Source organism: Chaetodon auriga, chromosome 17, assembly GCF_051107435.1.
Source record: "Chaetodon auriga isolate fChaAug3 chromosome 17, fChaAug3.hap1, whole genome shotgun sequence".
In the NCBI taxonomy this organism is placed as follows: Eukaryota; Metazoa; Chordata; class Actinopteri; order Chaetodontiformes; family Chaetodontidae; genus Chaetodon; species Chaetodon auriga.
In genome coordinates, this window is record NC_135090.1 from 20987546 (window position 1) to 21007855 (window position 20310).

At 43.9% G+C, this 20310-nt stretch overlaps 1 protein-coding gene across 2 annotated transcripts in view; it reads right to left on the bottom strand.

Moving 5' to 3' along the window:
- pvrl2l (PVR cell adhesion molecule related 2 like) overlaps positions 1-20310 on the bottom strand; it is a 260909-nt gene that overhangs the window by 140995 nt on the left and 99604 nt on the right. For both annotated transcript variants that reach the window (XM_076754006.1, XM_076754005.1), the window contains exons 2-3: positions 11623-11735; positions 9116-9359 (exon numbers count right to left, since the gene is read on the bottom strand). In XM_076754006.1, the coding sequence (XP_076610121.1) occupies positions 9116-9359; positions 11623-11735 (357 nt within the window). The remainder of the gene's footprint in view (positions 1-9115; positions 9360-11622; positions 11736-20310) is intronic.

A 20310-nucleotide genomic window follows, 5' to 3' on the forward strand; every position in this document is an offset into this window, starting at 1 on the left:
TCAGATGACATGTTGGTCAGTCCACTTCTTTTCTAGTAAAACCACATATTTAAGAAGAAACTGTGGAGGATCTTGCTATGCCACGCTCTGATACTGTATGACCGGGTCTTTAACCTACAACGTAAAGCACCTCACTGGCTTTGTGGCAGGTATCATGCATTGGTTTTCCCATAACTTCCATATACACAGCAGCATGCAGCTTGGGTGCGTGCAGCTGTGCAGGCTCCACGTGTTTCAGCATGCAAAGGCAGGTTTCTCATTCTTCTGAGGTTGTTATGTAACAGAGGTTAAAAGGACAGGATCCACTGTGTTTGCTTTAGTGGACTTCTGATTAAGAACTTCCTTCCTCCTTTAATTTCCTAACACTATTTCTTAATAGAAATACAGAGTTTGAGTGATTAGCTACGTCTATTTGTGGATAGTACGGCTGATTGTGTCAACTTTGTTATTTTAATTGGCTTTAAAGTTGACCTTAAAATCCCAGCACTATTAAAAATATCTAACAAGTCTTACGTATCGTCTGTCTGAAACCTTGAGATATATTCGGACGGAGGACGAAACAGAGAGCAGGAAGAGGACATGAGGAGCTGAGGCGAACCAAGACAAGAGGAGAGAAAGGACACATGAAGAGCAGAGGGGACACAAGCAGAGAGGACGACAGAAGAGGTGAAACAGACATAAACAGACAGGAGAGGAGCGTGGAGCAGAGAGGCGGACGGGGTTGATCTGCAGCCTTTAAGAAGTCGGGAGTATCCATCGCTGATGTGTTTCGTGACACCGCATCCAATTGAGGCTGCTCCTCACACCGGTCTGAGGCTTTCTGAGTACAGAATAATTAGGAGGCAAGCGGGAAGCAATGCTAACAGAGCCGAATAAACACTTCAACCCCCCGCACGCCGGCTCCTGCCTCCCTGTGGCAGTATCAACAGGCTGAATGCCAGAGACTGACAGGGAGACAGGAAAAATGCATTACAGTAATGTTTCCAAACACGGCTAACTACAGGAGATGTGTTTGGTTTAGGAAACCAAGCACTTAGAAAGCTTAAAAGGTGAACACATTCCTGTCGAAGTCACATTCACCGCATGCTTTCATAAGTAAGTATTCAAATTGCATTTTGACGAGAGCTTAGCCAGGGATTGTGGTTTTTATGAGAGCAACAAGTATTTCAGTGATAAACTTTCCAAACTCCCACTCACATTCGCAGATCACAGTATGGAGAGACGACTCGCACTCTAGAAAACTACTGGACTTTAAAGTTGTGAATCTGAATTAGGGGTCACTTGCTTGCCCTCCGTCCGAGGGACATTTGCTGGGACACGTTGTCCCCGTGGCCGGTAGGGACTCTTCAGCGAGGCCAATGCTTGCCCTGACTTGAACCTGAGGCTTCTCTGAGGCTGCCTTTCTTTTCACCTTGGCAGTAGTTACAGAACAAGGCCTGTCACTGGAGGCTTGCCAGTTTGAATCATAAACAAGTTGGGAGAATCTGCCAAGTGTGAAGATTTGTAACTGAGTGTGAGACCGGCTGTTGCTGAATTAAGGTGGCGTTCACACAGGACAGCTGACATCTGTCATAGTCACAGAGTCTGTGCTGAAACCGACCAGACACCCAGAAAGCAAATTAGCGAAGCCCAGTACTGACCCATGCTAATACTAAGATTTGGCTGACACTCTGCCATGCAATAACAGTAATGATACAATCTGGCTGCAAGGGCACCTACTTAACCTTCCTACTGTGAAGAACTGGGCCAGATCCCAGCCACACTGCAGACCTAGTTCTGAACCAGATCATAAGCGGTTTGTTGCACCTGGCCCAGTATCCAAATTCTGCACACACACGGATCCTAGATGGGGCTGTTTAGAGACTAGCCATTTTTGGACCAAAGCCCCTTGCCATGGCCACAGCTGACCCATTTACACCCTTAAATCAACCAAACTTGACCCATCTCCTACTGGGCTGTGTTGCTGTGTGGCTCTTGAAACCGTTTGAAGCAATCTGTGCAAATTTTAGAGGCTGATGACGTTAAAACATCTGATCTCTAGCCGTGCTTACAGCCTGCCTCTACGGATGGCAGTGTCAGTGCTGGTCCACCGCTGTGGATTAGATTAGAACATCTCAACAACGAACGGATGGACAGCGATGGACTTCTGTACATTCATGGTCCCCAGACAATAAGCCCGACTCACTTTGGTGACCCTCTGATATTTCCTGTAGCACCACCATGAGGCTGACATCTTTTGTTTTTTGATGAAATGTCCAGGCAGCTACTTTGGTGCAAACATGGCATTTCATGCGGAGCCACTATCAGGCCACAAACTGATTCCCTTCAGCTTCAGAGCAACACCAGCATGTCACCACTGTCACTGTGAGCATGTTAGCATGGTGGTTATCTTGCTTGTTGATATTTCAATGCCAATGTCATCCATCAACCCACCTCCCTCTGCTGAGTCTGTCTCACCTCAGACACAAAAGAGACAGAAAGTAAACCTGACCGCTCTCTGACGACCTTCATTTGACCTTTAGAGCTGCAGAGATTTATCATCCTTTATTTGAACACCACAGGGCCAAGTGCAAAACGGAAACAAACTAAATCCTCCACATTACCTACACCGACTACAATATGTCACCAGTGATCTCCTGAGTTTTTAACATGAAGTTGGATTACCAAACAATGTCTGGCAACACTGAAACTGAGCCTGCAGAGCAGATATATTTGGATTCAGCAGCACTGATGAGTGGCACACACCACGGTTTCCTCCTCCCTCTCTAAACATGGATTTATTCACTGCCGTACCCTGATGAAAGCAGCCAAGTGATGCATTTTTTTTCTTCTTTTCTGCATACATTAGCCAAAAATCAATAAAGGCTTCTGGATCTTGTTAAATTTCTGGAATTCATGTCTCACCGGCTGTCCAGGTTTGTAAACATCTTCTCTCAGCTTGACACCTTGCTGCTGAATATTTCCAGACATTGTTGAGAAAAACATCTGTTTGGCTCTCTATGTCTCCTCAACTGTTAACAATGCATGAATATTCAAGGAACACAGGAATAGTTTATACTGCAATTATTCTGTTGTGCGTGTTGTTTTGACAACTCATTATTGGCTGCTAGAAATGTTGACAAAATGCATTAATTGAAGCTTGAGGCTAATTTAGCTAATTTAAGCTTGAGGGCACTAGCTAAGTGTCTTAAACGTAAAACAAAAAAAAAGGGAAAGAAATAAAGAATAATCTCCACAGTCGCTATTGTTATGCAAAAACAAAAAGCTGAAACACATAATTTTGACTTCTAAACCCAGAGCAGCGCAGACACAAAGAGCACCTTGAGGCCTTACATTTCAAGACCCTTTACGCTGCTGCATTTAACCGCACTTTGACTGATTCAGTGCAACATGTAAGCTCAAGGGCATTCTGCTGTTTTTTACCTTCCTCTGTCTGCTATCAACAGCTCAACAATATAAAATACGGCGGATGCTTTTCCGATTCTCCAAGGTTGCTGGTACACAGCAACGCGTTTGTTACTATAGTTTTGGTCTGTTGACTGACATATTCACTGTATGGAGAATGGCTCTGTGTTTGTTTCATTCTCTTTTCCAGCCATAAAGGTCCTCTGTAACAGAGGGTGAAACATATATATATATATATATATATACACACACACACACACACACACACACACACACACACACACACACATCTGTACTGAACAAATACTGGCTTTATTATGACACCATGGCTGGAAGCTAAAATGTGAAGAAATCAGTCCAATTCAATTTTATTTATATAGCACCAAATCACAATCAAAGTAATCAAAAGCCACTTTCATATCGAGCAGGTTTAGACATTACTCTTTGATTTACAGAGACCCAACAAGCTCTTGGTGTCAGCAGCGAGGAAAAACCTCCTTTTAACAGGCGGAAACCTCCAACTGAACCAGGCTCTGGGTGGAGGCCCATCTGCCTCCACCTGTTTTGCCCTTTGTCTCTTTTTCCGTTGAACCCATATCCATCCAGGGGAGGTTTTCTTTGCACACATGATTTCTTAAGAGCAAGACCCCACTTCTCACTCTTACACACTTCTTCACCTGGGAGCTGCCTGGTACAGCGTTCTCCCTGCTGGTGGCCACTGAGCGTCTGACTGGAGCGATCAGGGTCATAATGTTTTAATAGGAAGGCCTGGACAGAAGATGCTGATGAAGAGGAGGGCATTTATTCCCACGTTCAGTGACTGAGCTGGATTACATAGAAGTCTGAAGTTTAGTCATACAAATATTTCCCAGATGCAGAGCTGCCCCAGAGGTAGAAAACATCTCATTAGTCTCATTAAACCACAATAAAACCTGTTAATCCTTAATACCAAATGAAAGTTGGTTGTCCACCGCACACCACATATTTAAATACCTCACTTTTAAAGCTGTTTGCCTGTAACTCCGCTATTTCCTTCTTCCAAGCAAAAGCCGGGGGTTGAGTTTTTATTAAACAAAATTATGACTGGTGTGTTTGGTATGCCAAATTAATCAAAACACACGAAGCCAAATTGCCTCCTCAGTTACCTTATGATCAGTTGCTGACAGGCCATGTAGCATTTAAAAAGCTATTTCTTTTTAATGGAGTTTGGAGCAGCGCTCACTCCACATAAAACACGCCGGGGCTGCATTACATCACTTCCAGCGAGCTTCACGGAGAACAAAGAGGGCAAAGCAGCATCGTTTGATCAGTTTTAACCAAAATACTCTCCGGTCCAGCTCAGCTAAAACCACAAAAACACTTCTGAGCCTGTTTGCCATCGGTACCGACAATGCTGTCTTCGGGTGAAATCTTAGCAGTGGTGCTGATGCTGCTGCAGACTGAACATGGGGAAACACAGGCAGTGGCACCGTCATCACGTAAAGACCTTCCCAGGCAGTGACACAGAGGCTGACTCATGTTTTGGAGCAGGAAGCACAGAGGCCCCCTCCCAAAATGCAAATCACAGTTCTCTAAATTAATTCGTTTTTTGGGCCCGGTGGGGGTTCCCCTTCGCTTGGTGGCCCGCCTGGCCTGTGCAATTATCACTGTAATAGATTTAGTGAGCAGAGTGTGTGTGCTCTGTGTATAGAACAACCACATGACCGACGGCATTCAATCAGGGCTCGGCTTGTTGCTGGTCTTCACTTCATTGCCCACCTGTTGCCTTTTTTCAATGGGCTTCACTAATGTTGTCCTGCCAGAGAAAAGAAATGTGTTCAGAAGCTCCACTCTGCCACTTATTCACTGTTGATTTGTGGACTCCAGCTAGTGACCCTCCACTCTGAATCCACTCCTCTAACCTCTGGACTCTCACCGTCTCTCCCTTCAAGTTCAAAACAATGAGGGCAATTTTTCACTCAGAGGTCTTAAAAACACTTACAGCAGGCTACTGATCTACTACACTCTCCCTCACCTGCAATTGTATTTCTGTCCTGCTGGCTACACTATATCCAATAAGATGGAGTATAATTGGCTACCACTCATTTTGTATTGTCCCCATCCAAGACGATATGATATCATTCACTGCCAAGTGAGTGATTCTTTATTCACACCCCAATAAGTGGTAATAAGATTGGCTGGCGGTGGTGCTGTATCCAATAAGTTATAATACAATTGGCTGTCAGGATTATGCATTCATACTTAAATAAGTTGTGATATCATTGGGGGAGCTGGTGGTTTTATATCCAATAAGATGTAATATGATTGGCTGCCAGCAGGTGTGAATTCACTTGGGTCTAATGTGATTGGCTCGTATGGATTCTATATCCAATAAGGTACACGATGACTGTCTTTCAGTGACTTTCAGACACTTGGTTCACCAGAATGCGTCCAGAGAGCTTGGCACTGCGCTATCTCCAGACAAAAGGCGAGTCGGTGAGGCTTCCAGCAGGTATTTCCCAGTCTACCTCTGCTTTGTGCCAGCAGGAGCAGTTTAGGAGGCTTAGCCCACATCCTTCTGCAAGCCCGCCAGAATATCTCTCCATGTTTTCTCTGCAATACAGCCAAGTTCTCCTGTGTGCGCCGCTCTCTGTGAGAGAAGCTTCCAGGGTGGATTTTGTATTGTTGTGTGAAGGTTTACTTATAAAAACTACTGGGGAAAATATTACTGGCCCAGCTGGGGGAACACAAAAGGAATTGTAAAACACTTCTTCTTATGAACCATATTGGCTGCAACAACTAGGGTAGCAAAGCAGGGAATTCTGGCACAACTTCACCTACTTCAAACATGGAAAAGGGAAAAAGTCTGAGAAGATCAAAAGTCCAGCAACTTTTAGAGCATAAAGAACAACTTCGCCGTCAGACCAACTCTGCTGAGCTTGAGGCTTCATCAGGGTCATCCATGAACCTGACAGTCTTAACTCTCTGTTCATTATACTACAAGTGTTGCTGGAGTTTTGACCTCTGGTACTGGAGTTCATTTTTTAATGAATGCCTCCTAACTGCACAGTGACTTACAGGAGAATCTGTGTGTACCATTTCAGTGAGTATCCCCACATTTACAGTTTGAGCATGCTGTCAATTCTTTCAGAAATCCAGCTTTCTTTCACTCTTCCTTTGATTGTACAGGGACCAAATTAACAAAATGTAATGAATTTCTGAAGAAAAAGAGGGCTCAAACATCTCCCACATCTCACCCTGACAAACAAAATTCAGGGAAAAAGCACCAGGCGGATTGCACTATTATGAATTCAGTAAATGCAGCGTTTCAGTTCAAAGTGCGCCGTGTACGATCGCCCCCTGAGCCCGCCATTATGACAGGAGCTCTGAATGCATGAGCTCTTCATTGTACGAGCACTGACGCTATGGGCCATATACTATAAGCACAGCGCGAGAACAACCGGTATTCAAATTCAAGCATGAAGCCTCCTCGGTGCGAGAGAACGACACCAGGCATCTGATTCCTTTGTAAGCGGAGTGCGAACGAGAGGACATGTGGGTGGATGAATAACACCAGCTGTCTCCGATTACAAACAGGATGCGTCAGCTGCTAACAGCAACTAAACATCCACTCAGTTTCAAGAATCAAGACACTGAGGTAACTTTAAGCGCTTCTCCAGATTCGCATTCTGGGCTGTATTTGCTAAATGCTTGCCGTGGTTCAGCCTGTTGATATGTGGGAATTAAGCAGTGCAGAGAATAAAAGCTAGCAGGTGTTTATTGTATCTTACCTCATGCTGATTGCATAGTGTAGTACTGGTTATTTAGGTTTCTGAAGTCTGTCACTGTTTGCGCCCCCTCCTCCCGAGATGAAATCAAGACACCTGCACCTCCCTGTCACTTCCCCACCACCACCAAATTTAACTTTGACTTTTAAGTGGCATTTTTTTCCTGTGATTTCTAAGCAGATTGATGGACCAAAGTGAGTCAATGTGTTAATCTCCTTCATCCAATCATGTGTTCACAAAGTGGTGAACCTCGCTCCATCCTCGCTGTGAGCGACTGAGCCTTTCCAGGATGCCTCTTTCACACCCAATCATGATACTCTCACCTGTTACCAATGAGCCTGTTTACCTGTGGAATGTTCCAAACAGGTGTTTTTGGAGCGTTCCACATCTTCCCCAGTCTTTTGCTGACCCTGTCCCAAATGTGTTCCTGGCAACAAATTCAGCAGCAGTTGCTGAAAGTGCTGAGTGTGTTGATAAGTCGGCCAAGTCTGCAGGCCAAGCCACAATAACTAACTTCCCCTTGTTTTCAGAGCGTTGGCATGCTCTCGTCCTTTTGGCCTCATGCAGGCTCTTTGCCTCATGTCTCTCCCTCTGCTCCCCCCTGAGGAGGCGCACCTCATGGTTTTAAAACCTCTCAGTTAGTTTTACAGTTCTTGATTCATCTCTTCATAAAATGGTGACAAGTGTGATCCAAACATGCAGTGCGAGGATATGTTGACCACGGCTGTATTTGATGTGATATGGATGTGGTCTTTGTAAATCAGAGGCAGACAGAGAAATGTCCAGTGAATGTATGCCACTGCTACTGGGTATATTTACATGCAAAACAACAGTCTATGGGGAGATTATGTTAATAGCCTTCATCTTATTGCCACAATGAGGGTCCTCAAAAAGCAATTAATTCAGCCACTTGGTCAAAACAGACCCAGCTCTAAGTAAACATACACATGTCCATATGTATGTGAGCTAATGAGGAAATGATCTGACTTCTCACTTGATTCATTATCTCAGTGAACTGATTCTTAATGAGTTTATGGTGTCAGTCTCTAGTTTCAAGTCTTCTTTCACACAGGGTGATGCTAAATTTGTAAATTATGGAGCCATTTAGAGTAAAATAAGCAACAGATATGGTCACTTTCGGCTCCAAAAATCCAACATGGCGATGGCCATAATGCCAAACTCGAGGCTTCAAGATGGAAATCCACAAGCCAATGGGTGACGTCACAGTTTGGATTCGACATCAGCATTTCATCCACAACCAAAATCACTTGCTGACAAGCTGTTACATTTCTACTATTCACGTTTTGATGCAAGTTCAATGATCCAGTCTTTAATTAACTACAATGTAGAAACCAAGGTTCAGGTGTTTCCTCTAATAATAATGATAACTATATTAATTGAATAAAACCCTGATATCAAGCTCAAAAACATGCTGGCTCAACCTGAGGAGTGAAGTCTGGGATGAGGACTTCCAGTTTATCTAATGCCGCAATCTGTCTGCTGATCAAACAGCACATTTAAGTAAATGAACAGTGTGTCTATATATAAAGGCTGGTACCACATCCGAATCTGGATCATCCTCACCCATCTTCCTTGATTTCAATCCACATCTAACCAGGACCCACCATGAGAATACTCGTCAAACACTTTAAATTGCCTCTTCTTAGGCTTTGGGTCCGATGGGAACCTCGTTTTATAGAAAGCAGTGATAAGCAGATGGCTGGGGAGGCGCTTGTCAAGGCTGATGTAGCAGAGCAGCTTTGGAAAGCCTCTCTGAAGCACAGTCCTCTTTTGCAGAAAAGTGGAAATGCTGTTGACCTTTTGGTGTTCGAACCCTTCACGATCCTTGTTCGATAAAAACCTTAAAAGTTCTCAGCTATGTCGGAAATAAAAAATCTGTTAGAATAACTAATGTTACAAGGACACATCACTTCTCTACTCACCGAGCATGATGAGGGTGGTCGTCCCTTGTTCGTTTCCAGATGGGTAGGTGGCGTACTCGCAGGTGTAACGGCCGGCATCAGACATCGTTAGGTTAGAAATCCTAATGGACGGATTCTCCAGACTGTTGTGGAGGAAGACAACTCGGTCCTTGAAGGACAAGTTGGGGAAACTCTGTCCATACATGGGGTGGTAAACAGCAATGTTGTCCCTCTGACCATCAATGGGTTCCCATATCCAAGACACCTGGTAAGAACAGAGTTTGTGAGTTGGTTGTGAGCCCAGTGTGTCGATCTAATGAGAATGAGGCTGTGAGTCCCCCCTCGAGGTAGGACTCGAGCTAACTGTGCCCCATAAAGCTTTGAGGGGATGTAAACAGGAAGAATCATGCTGGCATAGATTCAGTTAGGCTGTTGTTTACAACTCCAGCATGTTTTTACTATCACTGGATTCATCTGACACGGAAGAAACCTTAAAAACGTGCTGCTTCTCAGGCAGGTTCGGCTTTTTCTGTGATTTCTAAGCAGATTTCTGGAAGTCTCACAGGGTGTTCAGATTTGACTGAGTTATGACTCAAAGGAGAAGGAGAGGGATTTTTAGCAAATTGCGGCAATTAAGCACGAAGGGTTTTAAAGTAGCTTAATTGCCGCTATGAGCTGTGTGTCACAGTCACTGCTGCAGGTCCAACTGCTGAACATGCTGGTGAGCGCATCAGATCAGCCACCGAACCACATTCATTCACTAACTTTCCATTGTTCTCAGAGCACCAGCATGCTCCTTTCCCTTTCTCCTCACATTTAATAAACGGACTGCAAAATTAAAGGACTCATGCTTCCGTCATTTCTGACGTTTCTCTGCACAAGAAGCGAAATCTGCACTGTTGTGTCTTCATTGAAACCTGAAATGCTTTTACTTATAGCAGCAAAACGTCAAACTCAATTAACGCTGTCTGAGTAAGGAGCCAAGAATCTATTGAAAGATGAAATTAAAGGTCTTTTAGACATGCAAAACCTCTCTCAAGTATCCAGTTGCCATTTTAAAGAGCATGATTTGAGTGGGAGCCATCTTACAGGCAGCTCTTCTTAAGATTTCTGAAAGATATTGATATCTGTTATGGCTGTTTGAGACTGTACCACTGGGGAGACGACTGTGATGCTGTATCAAATTGATTTTCTCTTCAGTTTTCAAAGTGACAGTGTTAAATACAAACTGCTGGCTAAAGTGGTAGACCAGGAAGGAGAGGGAATAAAGTTCATCAATACACATTTAACAAGCATCTATTAAAGTTATGACATGTGGAGGGAAAAGGGGGGGGGGCAGAGGAAGACGGATTTTGACCCAGACGTCAGCACAAATTAGTGGACTCGCTCGTTAGCTGTTGATTGTCAAGAAAATATTAGACAGGGCAATTTAGCCATCTGCAATCCCACTTTTTGTACGAGAAGAAATTGCCTATTGATTCCATTCACAACTCAGAGGAGGACAGATCACACCAGGATCAAGCTGATCTAGCAAACAGCTGGCAGTGTTTAGCTTTAGCTTTACGTATAGGGTTTGATAAGATAAACTGACTTCCAAACAGTCATTCTGTGTTGTGTGAGCTCGCCGCTCTCCATCAGGTAACAAAGAGCTAAAATGAAACGAGCTGTGTGTGAAAGTTGGACAGCTTAGCGTCGTCAGAGGGCAGCTCAGGGTGGCCGTTTCCCCGTCCGCATGTTTGTGCAAAGCCCCCTGCTGATCACCTCACCTTCAAATGGGCAGTGATCCCATTTTAAAGCGTACTTTGAATTAACGTTTGTGCTAAGCTAAGCCAAACACTCATGCACATGTGTGAATAACAGGAAAGGTGCTCTCGAGAGTCAGTGTTTAGTTTGTCTGTTCTGGGCTACTGTAGAAACATGGTGGTGCAAAATGGTGGACTTAGCGGAGGAGGACCTGCTCCCTCTGTGCATGTGGAGGGTTCAACGTAAGGGAACGAAAACACGATTTTCAGGAGATTTCTAAGTCTCATGCTTCATGTACGTATTCGATAAGTCTGTTTCCGTTGCACTTTGTCACATTTTGCTTTTATCGGTACTCAAACCTTTTCCATCTCAGCCAACAGTAAAAAATGTTTCTACAATATTTCCACTTTTTTTTTTTTTTTTTTTAGATTCCATGTTTCCATTGTTTTGTTTCCTTGTTTTCATGCAGGTAGATCGAAACTTTTCTGTTTTTAAAACACAGTGTGAAAAAGGCAGTTTGAGACTAAGCTGCACCCAGTGGAGCTGTTTCCCATCGTTTAAGTACTCAGAATATCAGTTTCACAGAGCAAAAATTGTGGCATTAATTTGTTGTCACATGTCTGCATGAGGAAAATGTCACGGGGGGAGACGGAGCTGCGTGACCTCCAAATAAACCTCGTCTCGTTATATCCCTTGTAATGAATTCACTCCATAAGCATAACTAGCATCTCAACTGCTGCTTCCAAAGTTACTAAGGACACAACAGCTGTGTTCCATCTTCCCACCTGTGTGAGTCTGGTTTGGCCTCCTCCATCGATGAATTGGCAGCGGAGATCCACGGACTCCGTGGGATACGCCTCCAGCTCCTCCTCGACTCGCACTTTCTGAGCCCCGATACCTGGAGGCAGGCAGAGGGAGACAAAGAGGGAGATTACGCATCGTCCACAAAATCAATACTGTTTGAATAATTGAATGTGTTTGTGTTGAAACCAAAAGAGGAACGTGAACAGAGACCAAGATGGAGAAAACTGAGGGAGAGAGAGAGTATTCAAAGTATTTTATCACCAATCTGGTGTTTTTAAATGAAATTGCTCTGAGTGATGTTTTTCCCTCCCACTCGTTTTGTGTTTGTCAAAGGGGGAGATCGCCCCCCTTAATGTGTTCCAGGCAATTTAAAGCAAGGTTATAGAGAAGAACGAGGGAAACACAGAGAGACAGACGACGAGGGGCAATTAAAAAAAAGAGAGAAGTTCATTCAAGAGAGGAAAACATTTGAATCATGAGCCTTTGATAAGAAGCCTCGGGCAGAGTCTTAGCCAGCTTCCTTCAGCTAGGCCCTCTTCATTACAGCAAAAGCTCATCTACCAGGAGGCATCGCTAGGGGGCGAGCCTTTAGCGACACCGCCGCAGCCCGAGTGCAGCTTCTGCATGCAGAGTCTGTTTGAAATTCAGCGGCAAGCACCTGTAACTCTTTGCTCGAGCATGAATAACAGCGTTGAGAGAGCGGGACCGGTCAGCCGGGCCACCGCACAGGTTCACCGAAAACAAGCCGGGAGAGCTGCCCCGTGCGTTCCAGCTTAAACAGAGATGAAAGGAGGACGGCTGGAGCCGAGCACTGTCTCAACACCATGCAGTACCTGCTGACCCGCAGGCTGCTTCAGAATACTGAGCTTAAATTGGTCGAGTGGAATGACTCTTCTTAACATTCGTCTCTTATTCTGCGATCATCCCACTCAACTGTGTGCAGCAGTCTGCTGCTGAGGCCCAAATCGTGTGTTGCAAGGTTCTTTTGAAGCTACACTTTCAATTTTTTCCCTTTTCTAAAAATAAAATCAAATAAATGGTGCTGTGTAGCTGTGATACCCTGTTTTTCCCCCCCGAACAAGAATCAGTGTTGCTACCGATTCTGTCAGGTCTCCACGTTCAAAAGCACTCCGCAGGAGAGCCGGGCTTCTGCTGAATTTCTGATGGATTTGACAAATAAAACTGATGTAGCAGAAAATGCATTTGTGGCTTTCAAGTGAAACTTTGACTAGTTTGCATTTGCGAGCAGCAGGAAAGCCCGAGCAGGAAAAATCCTGCTAAACAACAGCATTACAAAAGCACACCTAGATACTGTGTCTTCAAAGTGCATTAAAGCTCTGCCTTGTTGTGTGCCATTTGTGAAAAATGTGTTCATTAAAAACACTTCAGCAGCTGACGTGAACTGTCCTTGCCTCTTCGCAATGACTCTTTTTATTCACGTTAGTTGTCAACAAGCAGCTCTCAAGCAGTGAGATAAATTGCCGCGGTTGTGCCTTGTTAAAACACGTACACGCATATAAAGCCGACAAAATATATTTGCTGCATTAAGTTTCTTTAAATGAAGGAACTTTAATGAAATCCTTGTGATGGTGAGATGAGAAAAAGAGAGAAAACGAATCAAACAGAATATGGAAGAAAAACAAAGATATGAAGGATCAGAGAACTTGTCAGATTTCATTACTGTAATCTAGCTGAAGTCCAGCAGCTGTGCAGTGTGTTTGGCAGCTTCCATAAACAATCACATGAGGCCTTACGTGACATTTTTAAAGAGTCTTGTTGTTCATGCTCTGGAATGAAGTCATTCTGCCACAATGAGCCTCAGAATCAAATCTCCCGACGGTCACTTTAGCAAACCTCGACACAGAATGATGCTTTTATTAGTATTCCTTTTCTTTCTCCTTTTCCACTCTCTGCCTGGCACTCATGCAGCCATCCAGACCCCTGCCACGAAGCCCCCGCTGACCCGGGATCAAATCCTACCAAGGTCTTTTCTCCTCCACCTCCCCTCGCTCTCTGCCCTCTCTGCCAGCCTCTGCGCCTGCAAAGATAAAATTCTTGCGGGGAGCCGGCTCCTCGCTCTCCACAGAAGAAAAGGGTATAAGCACTCGCTAACTGCTAGCAAGCCCCGGGTGGCTCCGCTGAAAAAGCCTCTTAGCGTGTGAGGGATTGATTAGGACAATATGTTACATGCCACAGCATAGAGGTGAACGGTCGGGCCGGGGCTTCGCCTGCAAATCAGCTGTAAAACACAACAACACTAACAAAGAGGGCAAAGTTTGTGTGTGCTGCAGGGGGCGTTGGGGATTTACAGCATGCATGCGTCCACGTGCTCGCTCATGTGTGCAAGGAAGAATTTTGTATGTCAAGGCATCTGTATGCTGTGTGCATGTGTGATTACTGTACATCTGAGCGTGCGAGTGTGTGTGTGTGTGTGTGCATAAATCAGAGCATCTCACTGTAATGTGAGTGCATATGAGACTGACTCAGTCATTGAACCACAGTCTCTACCCTGAGGGAGACAATGGGCTGTCAAACCAGTTATCCATTCCCACTGTAAGACAGATGCACACACGCACACCCACGCACAGCCACACACACACGCACACACATGCAAAGCACATACAAGCAGACTATTTGCTGTCGGACGAGTTTTCCACAGCCTGAATCAACAAGAATAGCAGCGATGAACCAAGAGTTCATCTCTGTCTCCGTTATTTGCTTCCCCTCCCACCACATTTTTCTTCTTCTTCTTCTTCTCTCATGCACAAACACACAGATGAATTTAACCTAATTAAAATAAAGAAGCTGAAATACAAAAACACACAGACACACCAGACGGTCATGAACCAAATAAACCTTTGGGTTATTCATAGTGGTCAATGAAATCTCTTCTGTGACGCAGGGGAAATAATAAAAACCGAGACAGGGTGAAAAAGAGAGGAAGGAGGGGGTGATGGAGAAGGAAGGAGGAGGTAGTTAAAGACTGAAAGAGCTGAAGGAGAAGCCAGGAAGGAGCGTGAAAGGAGAGGAAGATGAAGATGGAAGAAAAATGTATGAGGAAGGATAAATGCAACAGAATAAAAGAGCAAGACAGAAAGAAACTCAGGAAGAAGGTTTCAGAAAGTAAAGTGACTAAAGGAACGACTAAAGCAGAGAGAGAGTCTGAAGCTGCAGGGGGAGACTGGAGGGGGGGAGGAAGAGGAAGAGGAAGGACTAAAAACCAGAGAGAGGCGATGAGAATGAAAGGAGGCCACGGAGCAGGGGAAGTCTGAAAATGGCCAAAAAGAGAGGAAAAAGTCAAACATTGAAAGAGTGAAAGGAAGGGAGCAGAGAGCATGAGATCACATCAGAAATGATTTAATTCCTCACAGCCTGACTCCAGAAAGCCCACGGAGACCGAGCTGACTCAGAGAGGAGCTGAGGAAAAGGATGACGACGAAGAACGTTTCTCCTCAGACAGGCCTACGTGGCCACTCGCAAAAACATGGCTACCTGTGGCGTTTTCTCTAGGGTCAAGCATCCGAGCTAATGCTCTGATACACAGCTGTAGACAATGAAAACGTAAACATGCTAGCAAGCTAGCATGAGTTCAGCCAACGAAGGCTAAAGTTAGCAGTGACACAGCTGATTTTACTCAGTTTACTCCTCACGAGTCCTGCACAGCTCGTGAAGGAGTGGTGAGTATTTTGGATGCAGAAAGGGTCCTTTGAAAGACACTACTGAGTTGCATCATGGGAAATGTAGGATCTAGTGGAGCTGCAGCCTCATACTAGACACTAAGAATCAGGACATCTCCGCTGCTCCCTCTGCTGCTTCCATGTTTATGGAAGTTCAATACTAAAACGCTGGAGTGTCCCCGCAAGGCTCATTGTTTTTTCAATTTCAACCGAGATTTACAGAGTTCTTCAAAGCAGCTGATCGATTGGAATTGATTTTCACTTGGATTTTTTTGCTCACACGCACCTAAAAACTTGTTCTTTCCTGCTGCAAGAGGAGGACAACGTTCACCAAAGCTTTCGGTTTTCACAGCAGCTCAGACGAAGTCTTTAAAGAGATAAATAGAAGCAGTCCAGATACTAACACTTAATTTCCTTCTTACTTTTTGCATATAAAATCCAGCATTTCCTGACAAACTACAGCCACAGCAGTTCTCTCCTCTGTCTACTATTCAGAAAACCAGGAGCTGCAACCACAGTTCAACAATGAGACAATATTAATATATCACATTATAAGTTTGCTCTGTAATGTATTTTCCCCCAGTTTTATTGAAGCACTCACTTCCTCGATTGGTACACACAATTATTAGCGCCAAACTTCCTGCCCTTTAAAATTACATGTAATTGTTGGTTGTGGTTCTGCTCTTTATTATTATTTTTTTCCTACAAGCGTTTTGCACATACACTTGTCCTGTTATTAGGGAAATTGGTGTCAATGCACCACTATGACCCTTATCTTTTCAGGCCTCTCCATTATTTGCTCACACCCCCAGTGATCACACAATTTGCAGCTTATTCGACTGTTGCACTCAGTGGAAGTCACTGTGGATTGAAGCATCAGCTAAACGTAAATGGAAAGTCAAAGAGGGGAGGCGGTTAAATGAATGGCCACACTCCACTTCCTTCCCAATGCACCAGAGAGATGAATCACAGTTAATTGACATTTAGAGGCTTGTGGCATTTGCCTGTTTATGTGGAGCTTCTCCATGTAGACGGACACGTAGCGTAAGCGTGAGGAATACGCTGACGGGGTAGACACTCATCCACATTAACATCTAAATCACATACCTGTAGAGGGCAGCGAAGCAACAGCTGCGTTGTTTTTCTTTTCTTTTTTTTAATTAACCTGTCATAACGGGTCAGACGCTAAAACAGGAAATATTAGCCACATTTGAAAAGCTGAAGGCGTTGCACGGAGATATATTTCACCTTATCAACAGCAATGACACTAATTCAACTTCTCTTGTTGCTCTTTCCAAAATACGATTATCAAGGTTATCAAAGTAGTTCAGCCACCATAATTACTGTGAATACATTAGACTAAAGACCACATGCTAGGTAGCCTCTGTCTCACGGCAGTGTTCTTATTAGTGTCTGGGTATCAATGGTAAGTTCCTAATTGGATTCCTGCTGCATGTGGTAACAGGCTCTGGAAAGGTTATTTACATCCAATGGCACACCATGAGCCACTCATTAAAGATGCAAAGTTAAATCAGCGTTTTGTCTCCCGAGTCACTGAAAGTGTTTTCAACGCAAACAAGCGTTGATGGCCCGGCTGTTTCTTTTGAATTTGGCGTCGTTTATTTCGACAGAGGAAATGATACGACAATCACCTGTCAACAATCATGAGCCAACACGGAAATAACAATTGAGTAGCGACTCTTATATTGTTACAAAGAATAAAGAACAATGGCCAATTTGTACAAAAATATAATTATATAACCCGAAAATACCCCAAAACATATGAGAAATGTGCACATAGAAAATGAAAAAATGCTGTTCGTTGGGCTTTTATGAAACTGAAAAGTATTTACAGGTGCACCTGGTTTCAATAGTTCATGGGATGCGACTGTATGTGTGAGAGAGTATGTGTGTTTCTTCTTCACAGCTCTTTAGCTCGCCATCTGACATGATCGGGATTTCATCCTGGTCCTTGGATTCTCATCCACTCAAAAAGAAAAACCTGACCTATAGACAAGGTCACACATATCTATCACACGCTATTCTCAGTCGCATCCTTAAGGGTTTTGTTGTTGGAATGCAAGTACTGCATTAAATCTCCTACATGAAACTTCAATGTGATCAACCTTATTTCTTTAGTTGTACAACATTCAAAGCATATCAAGGTTCAATATGAGGGTTAAACATTGAAGAGCTCTCATGTTTTACTGTTTATGTCAACAGTGTCTCAAGAATATCCATCACGGTCAGTGACTAATACGACTGAGATATGATGGCTTATCATAACAGGCATATCATAACTGGAATAACATAAAAGTGCAAATAAAATAACAGTAGGTTCATATATTGAATCAGTTGTGTGCTTATTTACTCCTGCTGCACTATAGGCCTACTAGTGCAATAGAAAAGCTGCACCAAAAGTTACTCTCTGAACTACTTTAAACTCACAAGTGAGATGGTATAAATTCGGTAATTTGCATTTAATTGAAAACAAATTTCATCGGCATGAAATTGTAAAAAAAAAAATAATGCTGGCTGCAGTCACGTATTCAAAACATAATAAATAATATCAGGGCAGCTCAGAGGGACACATTTCTCACTGTTGCTCTGTGTTCAAAGCTGAGCACATCAACTTCGGGCTTGTAACGTCTCACCAGATGGGAGGTAAGCTAGCCTGCGAGACGCCGAGCTAGCATTAGCATGGACGACGACCGTAAGTATTAATGAGCTTTCTTTTTAACAGGTATCCGACTCGTCTTACCGACATAACTCGTGTCCTGTTGCTGAGTTGCTCGGCTCCGGACTCACAGCAGGCAAGTTAGCTGGCTTTATCTTCCTCCTTCTCACCGGACTTTCTCTCGTTTTCTTAGCACGTAGCTACTCTCACTCCGACGTCTACAGTCAGAAAAGCGCGAAAGGCAAACACGCCTGGACTTCACCCCTGAGCTGACAGGCTGAACGGGCCTGCGTGGGCCCTGATTGGCTATTGAGGCGGGGCACCTCCCCCACGTCGGGTCATGTGAACGTAGTGGTGCTTTTAAGCGCAGTAGGACATTTAATATCTTGCCGATGCACCAAATAAAAATTAAATAAAACAAATATTCTCTCTCCCTTTTTCTTTAATCTCATTACCTATGAGGTTTTTTCCACCTGGGCTACATTTTGCACATAAAGTGTCATCACAAATGAGACATTTGTGTGAAATTTTGTCATATTTAACTCATGAGTTCTTGACTTATCCCCCAAAATGTTTCGAGTATGCTCACAGTGGCCTTTGACCACCAAAATCTAATCAGTTCATCCTTGAATCCTTTTTGTGGAAATCTGAAGATACGGTGATCGCGAGAATGAGAGGTACGAAAACATGGGAGCGAGACTTAAGTAAAAACATGTATGATGTACCTGAAATTTGTACATGTGAATGTACTTCATTAAATTGCACAACTTCCTGTTATAGACTTGCAGAACGCTCAAAACAAGTCACAACTCAACGTTTCCACTCTGGACTCTGAAAAAGGAAACTGGAATGACCAGTTTCTATATATGGATGAGTCATTTCAGTCCAATCATTTCTGTGCTCATCCAGGAGTGAAACAACATCTGTCTTGGCAGAACCTGCATGTTCAGCGGGTTAACTGTGTGATCACTTCACCTCGTCATTTCTGTCCTCCAGACTTTGTCGCTCAGGTGTAAATGCAGGTGAGGAGAGACGCAGCATCTTCTGTCGAGAGACAGCTGTCGAGAGCGTGGAGTGATCAAGCATGAATCAAGCTTAAGGCCACTGCTACCACTGTGCCGCTAACAAGGGATGAAATGGGTTTGAAAGATTCATGAAGTGACAGTTTTAAGCAATGTGCAGCTTGTGGCATTGTTTTCATTCACGTGAAGAGTTTAATATGAGGAAATATACATTTTTATGTGAAGTGGCAGACGGAGGAGAAGGATGAAAGGTAGGACTGACGGATATCAGGAACCCCTCAAAACAAGGCTGTCTTCAGATAGTTTTTTCCTGGATTTCTTCTTGCTGGAGCTTAAACCGGACACTCAAGAAACAAGCTGTGAACACAACACTGACATACTGCTCCATGAACTTGTTAGCAAAGAATTGACTATTTGCACATCAGGCAGATACAGACCAGCATTAGCATTCATTTGGAGTTGTGTTTCAGGCGACCTAATGAATGTTAAGTGTAATATTAACCATCCTATTAGCTGTTTTTTTGTCTCCACCAATTTCCAGGAAAAATAGTCTCTTTAGTTCCTCAATGCTCCACAATGTTCACCAGCTAGTTGCTAACTTTGATGACAGAAAGTTGGTTTTGCTGAAAACAACAGTCTGCTGTGGCCAAAAAAAATGGCTGATGACAGACATGTAAACAAAACAATAAGCTGAAAGACCCTAAAATGCTCTTTAGAGCCGAGTTTCCGGAGCCATTCATCGCGTTATTACCGTTTGTTTGTAACATTCAGAGTCATGAGTGAATCATGAGTGTTAAAGGGCTACAGCACAGGGCATCAATCATTGCGGACTTTGATGTATTTCACACACAGCGGAGTCATTAAACAGGATCAACACCCATTAAAATGAGACACTCGTGACATTCACACATGGACAAAAACAGATAGAATTCTTCAGATGTGATGCGGAGGAGACGGGAAGAGGTGGAGGAGGGCTGGCGCTGAGCGACTGGCTCATCCATCGCACACCGGGGGGCCGAATTACCGGTAATTGACATTTGACAGCTCATAATCATGGCATTTTACATTGGCTTTTCAGTAACAGGACACTGATCAACAATGTGGCGGAGAGAAAAGGAAAGAGGAGATTAGTTGTCACGAGGACGGCTTTGGTTTCACACACACACACACACACACACACACACACACACACACACACACACAGTTACCGTTAGCTGGCAGGTTCTGGCATCTGTTTGTGTCTGTGAGGATTTGATACCACAAAGATGCTAATACAGCTGAAATTAATTCCAA